Source organism: Phodopus roborovskii, unplaced genomic scaffold, assembly GCF_943737965.1.
Source record: "Phodopus roborovskii unplaced genomic scaffold, PHOROB, whole genome shotgun sequence".
Lineage (NCBI taxonomy): Eukaryota > Metazoa > Chordata > Mammalia > Rodentia > Cricetidae > Phodopus > Phodopus roborovskii.
In genome coordinates, this window is record NW_026126433.1 from 2,633,358 (window position 1) to 2,648,623 (window position 15,266).

The window sequence follows — 15,266 nt, forward strand, 5'->3', positions numbered from 1 at the left end:
GTCATCACTATACATAGTGAAAACATGCTAATAAATAAAAGAAAAATGAAAAATAATATTCATACTATAGCAATAATTTATTTAAGACACTGGCATAATAAGGCTCTCATTTAATTTTGTATTTTTTAATTTAATTTAATTTAATTTTGATCCCAGTTCCCTCTCCCTCCCTCTTTCACTCTCTCTCCCCTCACATGCACCCCAACCACCTTCCCTTCCAACCCCCCCCACTCCACATGTAGGGTGATGCCCTCTAGGAGGGGTCATCTAAATCTGTCAAGTCATTTGAAGTAGGGACTAGGACTTCTTTCCTGTCTCTAGGTTAAGGCAGTATCCCTCCATGGGGGATGTGTCTGCAAGGTCCTTTTGTGCACCAGGAATACATCCTGGTTCCACTGTCTGAGGTCCCTTAGACTGCTCAGTCCTTCTAGCTGAGACCCATGTTCAGGGGATCTGAGTCAGTCCCATGCTGGATTCCCAGCTATCAGTCTGGGGGCCCGTTAGCGCCTCTTTGTTCAGGTCAGCTGTCTCTATGTGTTTCTGCAGCATGGCCTTTTCCTCCTTCTCTGCATCTGGATTTTAGTTCGGCTCAGTGTTTAGTTGTGGGTGTTTGCTTCTGTTTCCAACAGGTACTAGATGAGGGCTCCATGATGGTGGATAAGTTAGTTGTTGATCTCATTATCAGGGAAGGGCTTTCCACTGTTGCTCAAATTGTTAGTTGGAGTCAGTTTTGTAGGTCTCTGGACATTTCTTTAGGTTCAGTTTTCTCTTCAATCCTATAATGGCTCCCTCTCTTATTCTCTCTCTCTCTCTCTCTCTCTCTCTCTCTCTCTCTCTCTCTCTCTCTCTCTCTCCTGTCTTCTATTCTTCCCCTGACTTAATCTTCCTAGTCCCACATGCATTCCTCTCCCCCCCTTCTCTTTCTCCTAGTTCCCTCTCCCATCACTACTCACACCCCCCCCACTTCCCATGTGCTCTAGAGAACTTGTCCCTTCCCCCTTCTGTGAGGGACCTTTTATGAATCTCTTAGAATCCACCTTGTATCCTAGTTCCTCTGGTGGTGTGAATTATAGGCTGGTGATCTTTTGCTCTAGGTCTAAAACCATATATGAGCGAGTACATACCATGTTCCTCTTTTTTGTGACTGGGTTACCTCATTCAGGATGGTTTCTTCAAGTTCCATCCACTTGCCTGCAAATTTCAAGATTCCATTGTTTTTTTTTTACCCAGAGTAGTATTCCATTGTGTAGATGTGCCACATCTTCTTTATCCATTCTTCAGTTGTGGGGCATCTAGGTTGCTTCCAGGTTCTTGCTATTACAAATAATGCTGCTATGAACATAGTTGAGCATATGTTTTTGTTGCATGGATGAGGATCATTTGGGTATATACCTAAGAGGGGGATTGCCGGGTCCTGTGGTAAACTAATTCCCATTTTCCCGAGGAACCTCCATACTGATCTCCAAAATGGCTGTATGAGTTTGCACTCCCACCAGCAGTGTAGGAGTGTTCCCCTTTCTCCACATCCTCTCCAGCATAATTTGTCATTGGTGTTTCTAATATTAGCCATTCCAGCAGGAGTAAGATGGTATCTTAAAATTATTTTGATTTGCATTTCCCTGATAGCTAAGGATGTTGAGTACTTTCTTAAGTGTCTTTTAGCCTTTTTGATATCCTCTATTGAGAATTCTCTCTTCAGTCCTGTACCCCATTTTAATAGAGTTATTTGGTGTTTCGGTGACTAGTTGAGTATATTTTGGAGATCATCCCTTTGTCAGATGTAGGATTGGTGAAAATCTCTTCCCAGTCTGTGGGCTGCCATGTGGTCTTGTCCACTGTGTCCTTTGCCTTACAGAAGCTTCTCAGTTTGAGGAGGTCCCATTTATTAATTGTCGATCTCAGTGTCTGTGCTTCTAGTGTTATGTTCAGGAAACGGTCTCCTGTACCAATTTGTTCAAGGGTACTTCCCACTTTCTCTTCTAAGAGTTTCAGTGTGGCTGGATTTATGTTGAGGTCTTTGATACATTTGGACTTGAGTTTTGTGCATGGCGACAGACATGGGTCTCTCTGCAGTCTTCTACACACCATCATCCAATTGTGCCAGCACTGTTTGTTGAAGATGCTTCCCCCCCCCATTGTGTACTTTTAGTTGTTTTGTCAAAAATCAGGTGTTCATAGGTGTGTGGATTAATATAAGGATTTTCAATTTGATTCCATTGGTCTACCTGTCTATTTTTGTGCCAATACCAGGCTGTTTTCATGACTATAGCTCTGTAGTAGAGCTTAAAGTCAGGAATGGTGATGCCTCCTGCAGTTCTAAATATAGAACTAAATATAAAATTAGTAGCACTTACTTTAACAATGAAGAATTGTTTGCATTTTTCTTACTGTGAATAAAGAATGAGAGTCACCATTTTTGTTCATTATTTAACTGGAGCTGGGATTTATAGCTGTATAGTAATTTACTGACTAAAATGTTCTGGACACAGCTTTTCTGATATGCCATCATTCTGTATAATCTTCAGTATTCATCAGAGTGCACGCTAAAGCGTCCCAGGATTAACAGTGACTGGGAATGAATTGATTGCAGTCCAACATTTTTAGGCCATTGGCTCTAGCCTGCCTCTGACAGTCCTGCCCCTTGCATGCTACCTGTCCCCAGAGGAAGCATTTGCATTGTGTTTCATCATCACTGCCCACCACAGAGCCCCAAGAACAAATGGGTTGTAAATAATGAAAAGTGGATGAAGGCACTGTTGGTCAGTGATGTTAGTGGCTTCATGGAGTATTAAAAATGCATCTGGGCATTTTGCCCGATGTGTTGCACCCTCTAGAAGGAAAGAATGACCCGGCCACATCACATAGCTTAATTCTTCCCCTGTTATGGCACTTACCTAGAATATCAAGTTTTAATGAACATAGAGTAATAATAATACCAATGATGGTATAATTTATACTATTGATCTATTTAAGTTCTTTTTGTATACCCTATAATTTACTCTTCCATACAGATACTGAATCTATCATTTAAATTACTACCATCATTGGAACCACTATAGTCATTTACATAAGTATGGACATTTCAGATCACACTTGAGGTAGCCCTTGGAATACAACTATTTAAATTTTCACCATGGGGAATTGTTTTCCTCTACTTTATCAGTTTCATTGTTTTCAGTTGTTATTATGGCTTGAATACAAAAATGTCTCCCATTGGCTCATGTGTTTAAATACTTGGTCTGTTGTGGTAAGTGAGGAAGTGAGGTCTGGATGAAAGATGTGGGCTACAAGGAGATAGGTCTTGAGGTATATGGGCTGGCCCTGCTTCATTGCCAGTCTCTGCTTCCTGAGGTGTACAAGCATATAGCAAGCTGTGCTGCGAGTTCTTGCACCAGGTACTGAGCCCTGATGCTATGCTTTCCCCACCATAAAACTGACAATAATTAAATTTTTCTTCTCTTGAGTCACTTCTTGGCAGGTTTGATATCATGGCAATTAGGAAACACTAGCGCTGGAAAATGGAACCCCAAAGTGGGGCTATGGCTGTAACAAACCTGCTCATGTGGTTCACGGGCCTTTGGAACTGGTTTGCTTGAAGAATATGGCAGAATTTGCAGGTCAGGGTTAAAGAAGCCTTAGAATGTTGTAAATAGGGTTTCTTTTTGCAGCAGATGATGACATTTAATACAGAGATGCACAGCCAGTCAAATGCAGCGTGTAAGGGATTGTGGGTGTTCAGCTATAAATGGGACATCTATGTCACATTCCTTCCTCAAAGGTTCAGAATTCACTGCAGAAAGGGAGACCGAAAAACTGTAAGAGCAAAGGTAAAAAGCGCCTGCTGCAAAACATTGTTTTCCAGACATGATGGAATGTATTCCTCAAACATTTCACGAGCCAGAATTAATCTTCATTATTTCAATAAGCATTCTGCTACAGTGACATGAAAAGTAACTGATATGACAATATATAAGTCAAAAACAATATTTCTTTGCAGTCCTACTACAGGTTCAACAAGTGTTTTAAAGGACGCCTAGCATCATTTAGGCTCTGTGAACCTTAAGATCCTTGTGTTTTGTTGTGAGAAATTCTTTCAGATTTGCCTGTAAAAATTTGGATAATTTCTCAGTTTTAACAATTGAGCTTCACTGTCTTCAGGTGAAGGACTACTGTGTCCACTGAAATTTTAGCACAAATCCCAGAAAGGGCATATTTACACCTGATGATTAGTAAAGGATGTTTTCCTTTATTTTAGTTTCAAGAACTGGACCAATACAAAGAGCCTACAGAATGCGTTAAGAAGATGCAAGACTGCATACAGAAGTACACAGCAGCATGCAAAATGGCTTGAGTATTTTCAAAGCAAATAAGTAGTGTGCTTCCTGACTTATAGCAATTATGACTGTCCATGAGATTTGTTCTCAATTTACCTGAAATGCACAATTGAGGCTTGGGGTGCAGTTCAGCAGCATGATAATTTTTGCACATTTTACCTAAATATCTCATGTTACCTACAAAATATAGCTAAAACAATATATTTATTTTACTTTTTTGTTTTGTTTTGTTTTTTTTTTTTGTTTTTTTTTTTTTTTGATTGGTTTTGGTTTTTTGAGAAAGGGTTTCTCTATGTAATTGTCCTGGCTGCCCTGGAAAGTAGACCAGGCTGGCCTCAAACTCATAGAGATCTGACTGCCTCTGCCTCCCGTACTTTTTAATTTTTTAAGAATTTAAATAATTGTTGTGCAAGATTTGTTGAGAAATTATGAGATGTTTCTAAAATTGGCACGTGACTAACTATTTTAAAATGTACATTATAATAGACTGGAACTTGAAAATTGCAAATTAAAAGCTACAGCAAGAAAGCAAGCAGAGAAAATTGAACACTTAAAAGAAAACATACTGAGTGAAATATTGGTAAGTTATCCTCTTATTTCTTGTTATAATGAAAAGAAAATTCTATTTCTTTAGTATTCAGAATATATTAGGTACTAGGACATTTACATTGATAAACACTTGTATTCATACAAGTACTTATAACTACATTAGTAACAAAAATAGTACTACTTTATAAAATTAATTATCTAGGTAGTAAATTTTAAGTAAAATGTTGTGAGAATCTAAAGCTTAAATTTTTAGCCACTCACCCATGAAGGACATGTAGTTGTCTTCCATGTTTTGATTACTGTGAATAATGCTGCTTTTACCAGATTGTTTTGTAAATACTATGTAAAGTTTAGGTATAATGTACAAAAAAAGAAATACATTTCTTTTTAGTGTAGCTATTATTGCTATGACTATTATATTTTTTGTAGCACATGGATTGAACTTGGGACCTGGCAGATGTAAAGCAAGCATTCTAAGTATGTGGTTAAATCTCTACTTGGATTTTAGAAGAACTTTTAAATTATAATACAGTAATTATTTGATCTAGAATTTGTATATCTATTTTAATTTAATCCTTTCCCAGAAGATATTGGATTTCTTATAACTTACATATCTCACCAGGAATGAGTACTAGGTCATTATAAAAACATTTTTTTTCCTAGAGGGCAATGGTTTGATCTTTGGATTTCAGAAGAGATTTTTTTATATTTATCTGTGATCATTAGCCAAAGACTTAACTGTCTAATCTTTGGGGGGGTGTTTCTCAGTATGTCAATATAATCATACATGTTAAAACTCTATAAAATAGTTTCCTGAGTAGAACAAAATCCTGTCATTCGTGGTCTCCCTTATAGAACTTTTAAGATTGTAAATTTGCAAATATAATCACTAAATTGGAACAATGAAGTTGTTGTTCTCAGTAGATTTTGTTAAGTCACAACTACTAAATTTTTACAATTCTATTATAAAACTACAGTTTATCACAGTGGGTTTTGTTGTTGTTGTTTTGGTTTTTTGGCTATAGAGTTTTCTTTTCTTTCTTTTTCTTATTTTACATGTCGATCTCAGTTCCCTCTCTGTCCCTCCCTCCCTCACTTCCACCCTCCCATGCCCCCTGACCACCCTCTAATCCACACACACCACAGAGAGGGTGATGACTTCCTGGAGGGGACATCTAAATCTGTCAAGTCATTTGGAGTAGGGACTAGACCTTTCCTCCTGCTTCTAGGTTAAGAGAGTATACCTCCATGGGGAATGTGCTCCCAAAGTCCTTTTGTGCACCAGCAATACATCCTGGTTCCACTGTCAGAGGTCCCATAGACTGCTCAGGCCTTCTAGCTGAGACCCATGTTCAGGGGGTCTGAGTCATTTCCATGCTGGATTCCCAACTATCAGTCTGGGGGCCCATTAGCTCCTCCTTGTTCAGGTCAGCTGTCTCTGTGGGTTTCTGTAACCTAGTCTTGTCCTCCCTCTCTGCATTTGGATTCCAGTTCGGCTCAGTGTTTAGTTGTATGTGTCTGCTTCTGTTTCCATCAGCTACTAGACGAGGGCTCTATGATAGTGGATAAGTTAGTCATCAATCTCATTATAAGGTAAGGGCATTTATGGTAGCCTTTCCAATGTTGCTCAAATTGTTGGTTGGAGTCAGGCTTGTAAGTCTCTGGACATTTCTCTGAAGTCAGTTTTCTCTTGAAACCTATAATTGCTCCCTCTTTTATGGTCTCTCTGTCTCTGTCTCTCTCTCTCCCTCTCTCTCTCTTTTCTGTCCCCTGACTCAATCTTCCTAGTCCCACATGCTTTCCTCTCCTCCCCTTCTCATTCTCCTAGCTCCCTCTCCACTCACTGCCTCCCCTACTCCCAATATGCTCAGGAGATCTTTTTCCTTTCCCTTTCTGTGTGGGACCTTGTATGAATCTCTTAGAATCCTCTTCGTATCTCTTCGTATCCTAGTTTCTCTGGTAGTGTGAATTATAGGCTGGTGATCCTTTGCTCTGTGTCTAAAATCCATATATGAGTTAACACATATCATGTTCCTCTTTTGCAACTGGTTTACCTCATTCACTATGCTTTCTTCAAGTTCTATCCATTTGCCTGCAAATTTCAAGATTCCATTGTCCCCCCCCCCCCTTGCAGAGTAGTATTCCATTGTGTAAATGTGCCACATCTTCTTTATCCATTCTTCTGTTGAGGGGCATCTAGGTTGCTTCCAGGTTCTTGCTATTCCAAATAATGCTGCTACAAACATTGAACAGATGTCTTTGTTGCATGGATACCTAAGAGGGGGATTGCCCGGTCTTGTAGTAGACTGATTCCCATTTTCCTGAGGAACTGCCATACTGACCTCCAAAATGGCTGCACAAGTTTGCACTTCCACCAGCAGTGTAGGAGTGTTCCCCTTTCTCCACATCCTCTCCAGCATAAGTTGTCATTGGTGTTCCTAATTTTAGACATTCTGGCAGGGGTAAGATGGTATCTCAGAGTTGTTTTAATTTGCATTTCCATGATAGCTAAGGATGTTGAACATTTTCTTAAAAGTCTTTCAGCCCTTTTGATATCCTCTATTGAGAATTTTCCAGTCCTGTACCCCAGTTTTTAATAGGGTTATTTGATGTTTTGGTGACTAGTTTGACTACTTCCTTTTCAATTTGTATCCCCTTGATCTCCTTTTGTTGTCTTATTGCTTTAGCTAGAACTTCAAGTACAATATTGAAGAGATATGGAGAGAGAGAGGGCAGCCTTATCTTGTTCCTGATTTTAGAGGAATCACCTTAAGCTTCTCTCCATTCAGTTTGATGTTGGCTGTTGGTTTACTGTATATTGCTTTTATTATATTTAGGTATGTTCCTGTTATTCCTGATCTATCCAAGACCTTTGTCATGAAAGGGTGTTGAATTTTGTCAATTGTTTTCTTAACATCTAGGGAGATGATCGTGTGGTTTTTCTTTTTCAGTTTGCTGATGGACTGCATTGATAGATTTTCATATGTTGAACCATCCCTGCAACCCAGGGATGAAGCATACTTGGTCATAGTGGATGATTTCTCTGATGTGTTCTTGGATTCGATTTGCCAGTATTTTATTGAGTATTTTTGCATCAATGTTCATGAGGGATATTGGTGTGTAGTTCTCTTTCTTAGTTGTGTCTTTGTGTGCCTTGGGTACCATGGTAATTATGGCCTCATAAAAAGAGTTTGCTAATGAACCTTCTGCTTCTATTGTGTGGAACAATTTGAGGAGTATTGGTATTAGCTCTTCTTTGAATTTCTGGTAGAACTCTGCACTGAAGCTGTTTGGCCCTGAGCTTTTTTTTTTTTTCTTTTTTTTTCTTTTTTTTGGGGAGGCTTTTGATGAGTGCCTCTATTTCATTAGCGGTTATATGTCTATTTAGATTGCTTATCTGTTCTTGATTTAATTTTTGTAAGTGTTATTTATCCAGAAATTTGTTCATTTCCTTTGAATTTTCAAATTTTGTGGAGTACAGGTTTTCAAAGCATGACCTGAAAATCGTCTGGATTTCTTTAGTGTCGGTTGTTATGTCCCCTTTTCATTTCTAATTTTGTTAATTTGCGTGTTCTCTCTCTGCTTTTTGGTTAGTGTGGATAAAGGTTTGTCCGTTCTGTTGATTTTCTCAAAAAACCAACTCTTTGTTGCATTATTTTTTTTGTATTGTTTTCCTGGTTTCTACTTTGTTGATTTCAGCCCTCAAATTATTTAACACCATATAATATCCTTATGTCTTTTTTAATGGGACTATAGATGGCACAGGAGGTTTCCTTCTGAGGGATAACTTCATGTTAAGACAAAAGTATAGAAAGATAACATTTTGTAACAAAATAATGAACATGAAAGCCATGTTTTTGTGACTTTGGTGAATTTTTCCTTGTTGACTTTCTGAGTAGCAACCATATTGTAAGAATCAATGAGAAATATACTTTGTTGCAACTAAAATTATGTCAGATTTTACTTTTTCTGTTAAACTAGTTTCAGCTAGCTTTTCTCAGAACCAAAGTATATGATTTTATATCTGCAGAATGATGATGTTGCTGCAAAATTGGAAACTGCATCTTCCAAATGTCTACATCTACATAAAGAAAACCAGCTGCTTCAGCAGGAGTTACTGTCTATGAAAACCATACAAAAGAAATGTGAAAAATTAAAGAAGCATAAAAAGAAGTTAGAACAAGAAATAGTTAACCTCAAAAGTCATATGGAAAAGAATATGATAGAATGTGGTGAAATAGAACAGTATAAACTGGAAATTGAAGAGAAAACAAAGCAGGCCTTAGTGGAAAAATTAAAACAAGTCAACCTATTTTTGCAGGTTAATTACATACAATATGTCTTAATTCTTTTCACTGAAAATTATAGTTTGGGCATATATGTTGTATGTGTCACTTCTACTTCTTTTGTAGTAATCATTTTCAAAGTAAATTTTAAGAACTAGTGGGAAAGGCTAGAGATTATGGAGGACCAGATTGAAACAGTATCTTCTGGATACAACCAGATGACTGAACCTAGAAACTCACAGCAGAAGACGTGGACAAGATGGAGCCAGTCTTCATTTAGCAAGAAGTTGGATGGGCATCATGAGCTCCTTTTCTAAATAAGGAACTGTGGACAGTCAATGGCTTCTAGGGAAGAAAGAGTACGTTTTTAGAGGGTATATTCCCGTAAGTCAACCATGCCCCAGTGTATAGCCCCACACCCAGGAGTGTAGGAATAGCACAAATGGGTACGTTATTATTTTTAAGAAGAAAGATAACAAGAAATTAGATGTAAGGGGACTTGAAAGGAGGAGAGGGGATGAACATGATAAAGAAAAAATATGTTAAAATATATTCTATGAAACTCTCAAAGTATACACATTATATTAGAAAGTTTGTAAGGCAGATATTTTCCCTTGAAATAGTTCCACCAGCATAATTGAACTGACCACAAAAAAACTGTTTTTCTTAGGGAATCATTTGATATTTAAGAGTAGCTGGCGTAAAACATGACTTAGGAAGAAAAAAATTAAAATATGGTACTGAAATTGCACTTTGAATTGTGCTTCTTACCTTGTTAAACTTTTAAAATTGTTAAACTGTGAGAGTATGAACATAGAATAACATTGATGTAAGGCTGTAGTTCATTGTTAGGGCACATGTAGTCAACACTCGGCACAAAAATTATAATGTAACAAATAAATTAATTTCATTTTAAATTTCACATTTACTGTAATGCATATTAATGAAAATAATTGTAATTTAGCATCATTTTACACATTTAAAGTGTGTCTTGAAATAATTGGTCAAAGCTAAAGGAAACATGTATAATAACTGTTTGAGCTATAGTTATTTTTAGATCATTTCCTTTCCATTTGCTGTAGACACAAGCAGCGTATGAAGACAAGCTAGAGAAGTTAAGGCATGAACAGACCGCTTCAGTTCGAACTGAGATGGAGCTCAGAATAAGGGACCTGGAATCTGAATTCTCTAAAATGAAGAGTCAAGTAGATTGCAATCAAATAGAAATGGAAAACTATAAGCAGCTCTACCTAGAAGAGGTCAAAATTAGAAAATTATTATCAAATAAACTAAGCATGTAAGTTAGAACATCACAGAAGACAAATCAAGCTGGCTAACTTGTCCCTAGGACATGTGTAGGATGGGGAAAGTTAACTCTAGGTTGTAAATTTGTAAGCTGGTGGTGCTGCCTAATCAGAGTACAGTTCTAGCACGTGCAGTTCCCCTCCCCCACAAAAGTTACAAAGGAAAAGAAAACAACATCTTATAAAATAAAATCTACAACCTAAGTTGTCCTTAACGGTCCAGAGAGATGGCTCCATGTCTAAGAAGGCATTCTGCACAGCACCCAAGGTCAGTTTCCAGCATCCTCACCAGGCAACTCACATCACCTGTAATTCCAGCTCCAGGGGATCTAATGCTCAGACTGCCAGCACCTGCAGTCATATGAGCACACACATGCTCCATTTATTTATTTATTTATTTATTTATTTATTTATTTATTTATTTATTTATTTATAATAGCCTAGTCCATGTCAACTTCTATCTCCTCCTCTTCTTTCTCCATGGCTTTTTATCCTGCTTTATGCTCTCCTGTAGTTAACCTGGTATAGTCTAAAACTGTGAGTTCCATACACTCTTGTTAACAAAAAGAAACATTGACAAGGTTGGAAAATTACAGTTTAAGCCCATGGGTCATGGGGTACTATTGTGGTTGTACTGGGTACATTCTAGCCACTGGGAAAATAGGTTTCATTGATTAGTTTCTTCCTATTACCACTTGAAGGTTCCTAGACACAGATCGTTCTTTAGAGTTTTCTATTGTGCCTAAAAGCATGGCTTGTCACAGGAAAACATTAACATAAAACTTAAGTACAGAATAATTTGGAATACGAGAAGACATAATTTCTGATTCAGTGTAGGGTTGAGTGGACATAGAAAGGGCAGAACCAACTCTTTAGGTCTATGTAAGTGTGTAATGAATGCTTCGTCTTTCAAGGTGTTTGAGCTGTTTGGGGTCTCTGTGTCAGCCATCTCTTCTCTTTCTAAAAGTTATTTCTCTGAGTTATTTTTCACTGTCACACACTTAAAGTGGGCAGAATGTATATATGATGATAGAAAAATGCCTTTAAATGGTAGTTTTTAAAAATCCTTATATTGATTTGCTAAATACATATATTTCTAACTTTCTCAGTCTTACTCTCAATATTCTTACAAAGCAGATTGGTGGTTAAAGCCAGGCAAACTACCATATTCATCACTTCACAATTTCCCTTTCATGTATTTTTAGTGACATCAGGAATCATATGCATAGGGCTTTTCCAGACATCTGTAGTGTTGCTCCTTGAGCCATGTGTCATGACAGACATCTCTCTCTTCTACGCTGTTTGAATTGCTTGCTAGTTAGAAATTCCCCTAGAAATGCATACACATCTTTAGAGCAGTTTAAACCCTGTGTTTAGATGCAATGCATATGCTCTGACACAGTTTGATTACTAAGATACTGCTTAATGAGGAATTTCACTAACTGTTTTAAAATGTAGATTATTTAGGATCCACTCAGGAAAATGAGGTGTGAGTAATTTGTCTTTGCACTCTTCATAGAACAGATGAAAGGCTAGCAAAAGTTAAGACCAAACTTCTCCTGGAGAGAAAACAGAACAGAGCTTCACAATACAGCACCATCGACACAAGATCTGTCCTGGAGTCCACTTGTCAGAGAGACCTTAGTAACAGATTTTTCATTCCAAGAAGTTTCTCTGGAGAAAACGTAATGGTTCCTACCTCAAATCTCTGGCATTCCATTGAGACCACGGAAAACTGCAAAACCAAGGTTGGTTTTATCTTTTCTTTAGATTCTGTTTCTGGTGTAATTCCTTTTCATTTCAGATAATGCTAAGTTGTTTAATTGGTTTGTACATATTGAGTGAATAACATAATGTATGCTCATAAAAAAAGAAAGCAGAAATTAGATCATTTTCTAAAGTTCAGAAGCTCTTGTTCACAAGCAACACTCACTTGTTAACTTTAATTTTCAGTTGTAACTAAGTGGTAGATTTTGCAGCTTCTTTAAAAGCTTATTAGTTCACTATTTTAGAAAATGAATGTGACAGCCCAAAACTAAAGTTTTGTTTTGAAATTCTTGCTTTGTAAATGATTTTACCTTGTGATTCTATATTAGTTTTAGTTTTTCCCTAGTTAAGTGAAAATACCATTTTAATTGTAATGGAATTGCATGCATTGGCTCATCATCTGCTTTCTATCACATGAACAAATTCACAACATTATTTATGATGTCCTATAAGCACTGTGACATCTTTTCAGCACCTATTGCCTCCACTAGCTGTTTTCTTTGCTTTTTTAAATGTTTCACTATAAACTTTCCACTGTCACCTTCCTTACCCACTCTACTTTTGTAGCACTCCCCGCCCCACACACTTTACTCATCCATAAAGTCCAATTTTAATGTCCATGTATTCATGAATGTGTAGTGTGGTGAATCTATCGGTGGTAACAACATTAAAGAAAACTTATCTTTCTCAACAGCCATCAACTGCAATATAAATAGTTTCTATTACAGGGATGGAACTTCATGCCCATCTACCACTGCCATGATGCTATTTCTTCTGGCTTGAGAGTGCACAAAGCTTGTGTATGCTGTCACAACCACTGTCATTTAATATGTGTAGCGGGCTGCTCTGTCTAGGAAATACTGGTTCCTTGTATTCATTCAACCCTTTTTCCTTTTACAGTCTTTATGCCCGTCTGCCATGATCCCTTAGCCTTGGCAGGAAAGGGTGCTGTATAAATGTGTCATTGAGGGCTGAGCATTCTGCAGGCTCTTATTCCCTGAACATTGGCTTGTTATGGGTTAATGTGTTAATCACTATCTGCAGCAAATAGAAAGCTTTTTTTGTGAGGGCTGAGGAGATGCATAATCTATGGATATAATGGTAAGTCTGTGGAAGTCAGTTTAACATGGTGTTCATTTATCAGAAAAATAATAGTAGGCTCTCTCCTAGGATCCAGGACAAGTCTAGCTACAGCTTCTTGGACCAATAATGGTGGTATATTTGGGTTTTATCTTGTTGAACATTACTTAAATCGAATTTTTAAAAAGTGGTTGGTTACCCCCATGTCTGTGCCATGATTGCACCAATGCATAATATCTTGTCAGTCTGATTACTATTGTACATCGAAGGTTTTCACAGTCAGGTAAGATTGATGACTACCTTGCTCTTCTAGTAGCATACAAAGCACATTCTAGCGCTATGAAAGCTAGCCAGTGTGAGTAGTTTCCTGGTCACTTGCAGCTTAGTTTCTCCGTGTTATATGACTGAAGTATGTGGTGTCTTCAGCATTAGAGTCTACCATCAAGTTCTGGGGATAACCAAGATCATTATCAAAACCCTTAATGTTAGGTTCTTTGGAAACTTAATGACCAACAACTCATAGAGAAGTAACCCATTCCTGGGACTGGGTTTTTATTTGTTAAACTGTGGTGTCAAGTAGGGCATTGTTGCCCTGTTACAGAATAACTCCCCATTTTGACTTTTTTCTGTACATGTATAGATACACTTTAGTATCTGCATTAGTAGGCTTCCATGTAACTTCTTTGAAGCCTTTAGTGTTATTTATCCTTCCCAATTTCTTTCTTTTATCCTACTTTGTTTCTTCACCCAAAATTAACCCCCTCCTGTCCCATAATCCCCTCTTAACCATTCATAAGCCTGAATTACATATCCCCTCTGTCGAAAGCCACTCCATGGGCCCTAGTAATTTTCTCACCTTGATGGGTATTCCAAATGAAACCCATATAGTGAAAGATTCAAGGTGACATCCATAAATAAGGGAAAACAACATGTGGTGTTTGTCTTTCTGGGCCTGGGTTACCTCACACAAGATGACTGCTCCATTTCCACCCACCTACCTATGAATTTCATTTGAAAAAAAGAAGCCAATAAAAAAGTCACACATTTTTAAAAGTTACATTTTTATCTTTCTTAATAGCTGATTCATATTAATTATGTAAATTATGTACATTTTCATTATTCACACATCACCCAATGGGCAACTTGGCAGTTTCCATATCCTGGCTATTGTGAATAGAGCAACAGTGAACATGAACACATGAATATCTCCGGAGAATATATGTTCTGGAGACGTCTAGCTGGGCTATGTGGTAGATCTATTTTCAGCTTTTTGAACAACCCCCACATTCATTTATATACCAATTGCATCAATTTGCACTCTGAACAACTGTGAATAATTGTTCCCATTTCACTACATCCATCCCACCATTTATTAACATTTGGGTTTGGGGTCTTAGCCATTCAATATTTCCCTGATGGCTAAGGATATTAACTATTTTAAGTGTTGCTTGGCCATTTGTGTTTTATCTTTTAAGAAGTTAGCCTATCATTTTCCCTTTCTGTTTAGTCTTTGTTTTTGATAGGACTATTATTCTTCCTTCATTAGAAAATGGAAATGTTTTCTCATTTATTCTTTTGTGAAATAATTTGAGGAATGTTGGTATTAATGCACAGGGATACAGCAGGTGTGATAATAGGTGTGATGGCTGGAGACATAAGCTGAGAGCTCACATCATGAATTGTGAGCAGGAAACAGAGAGAGTGAACTAGAAATGGTAAGAGTCTTTGAAACTTCAAAGCTCACTCCCAGTGACATACTTCCTCTAACAAGGCCATACCTCCAAACAATGTCACCAACTTGAGACCAAGGATTCATATGCCCAAGACTATGAAGATAGCTCATTCAATCTGTCACAAGGTCTAATAGTAGCACTTATATCCTAGGAGTAATATCAATGGTCCTCTAATTGGACTTTAAGGTCCACAAAATAGGAGAAAATTCATGT

At 37.5% G+C, this 15,266-nt stretch overlaps 1 protein-coding gene across 1 annotated transcript in view; it reads left to right on the plus strand.

Moving 5' to 3' along the window:
• Window positions 1-15,266, plus strand: part of LOC127223190 (ankyrin repeat domain-containing protein 26) — a 45,635-nt gene that overhangs the window by 21,910 nt on the left and 8,459 nt on the right. The window contains exons 6-10 of the mRNA XM_051185704.1: window positions 4,256-4,323; window positions 4,821-4,914; window positions 8,914-9,204; window positions 10,252-10,466; window positions 11,993-12,221. Of these exons, the coding sequence (XP_051041661.1) occupies window positions 4,256-4,323; window positions 4,821-4,914; window positions 8,914-9,204; window positions 10,252-10,466; window positions 11,993-12,221 (897 nt within the window). The remainder of the gene's footprint in view (window positions 1-4,255; window positions 4,324-4,820; window positions 4,915-8,913; window positions 9,205-10,251; window positions 10,467-11,992; window positions 12,222-15,266) is intronic.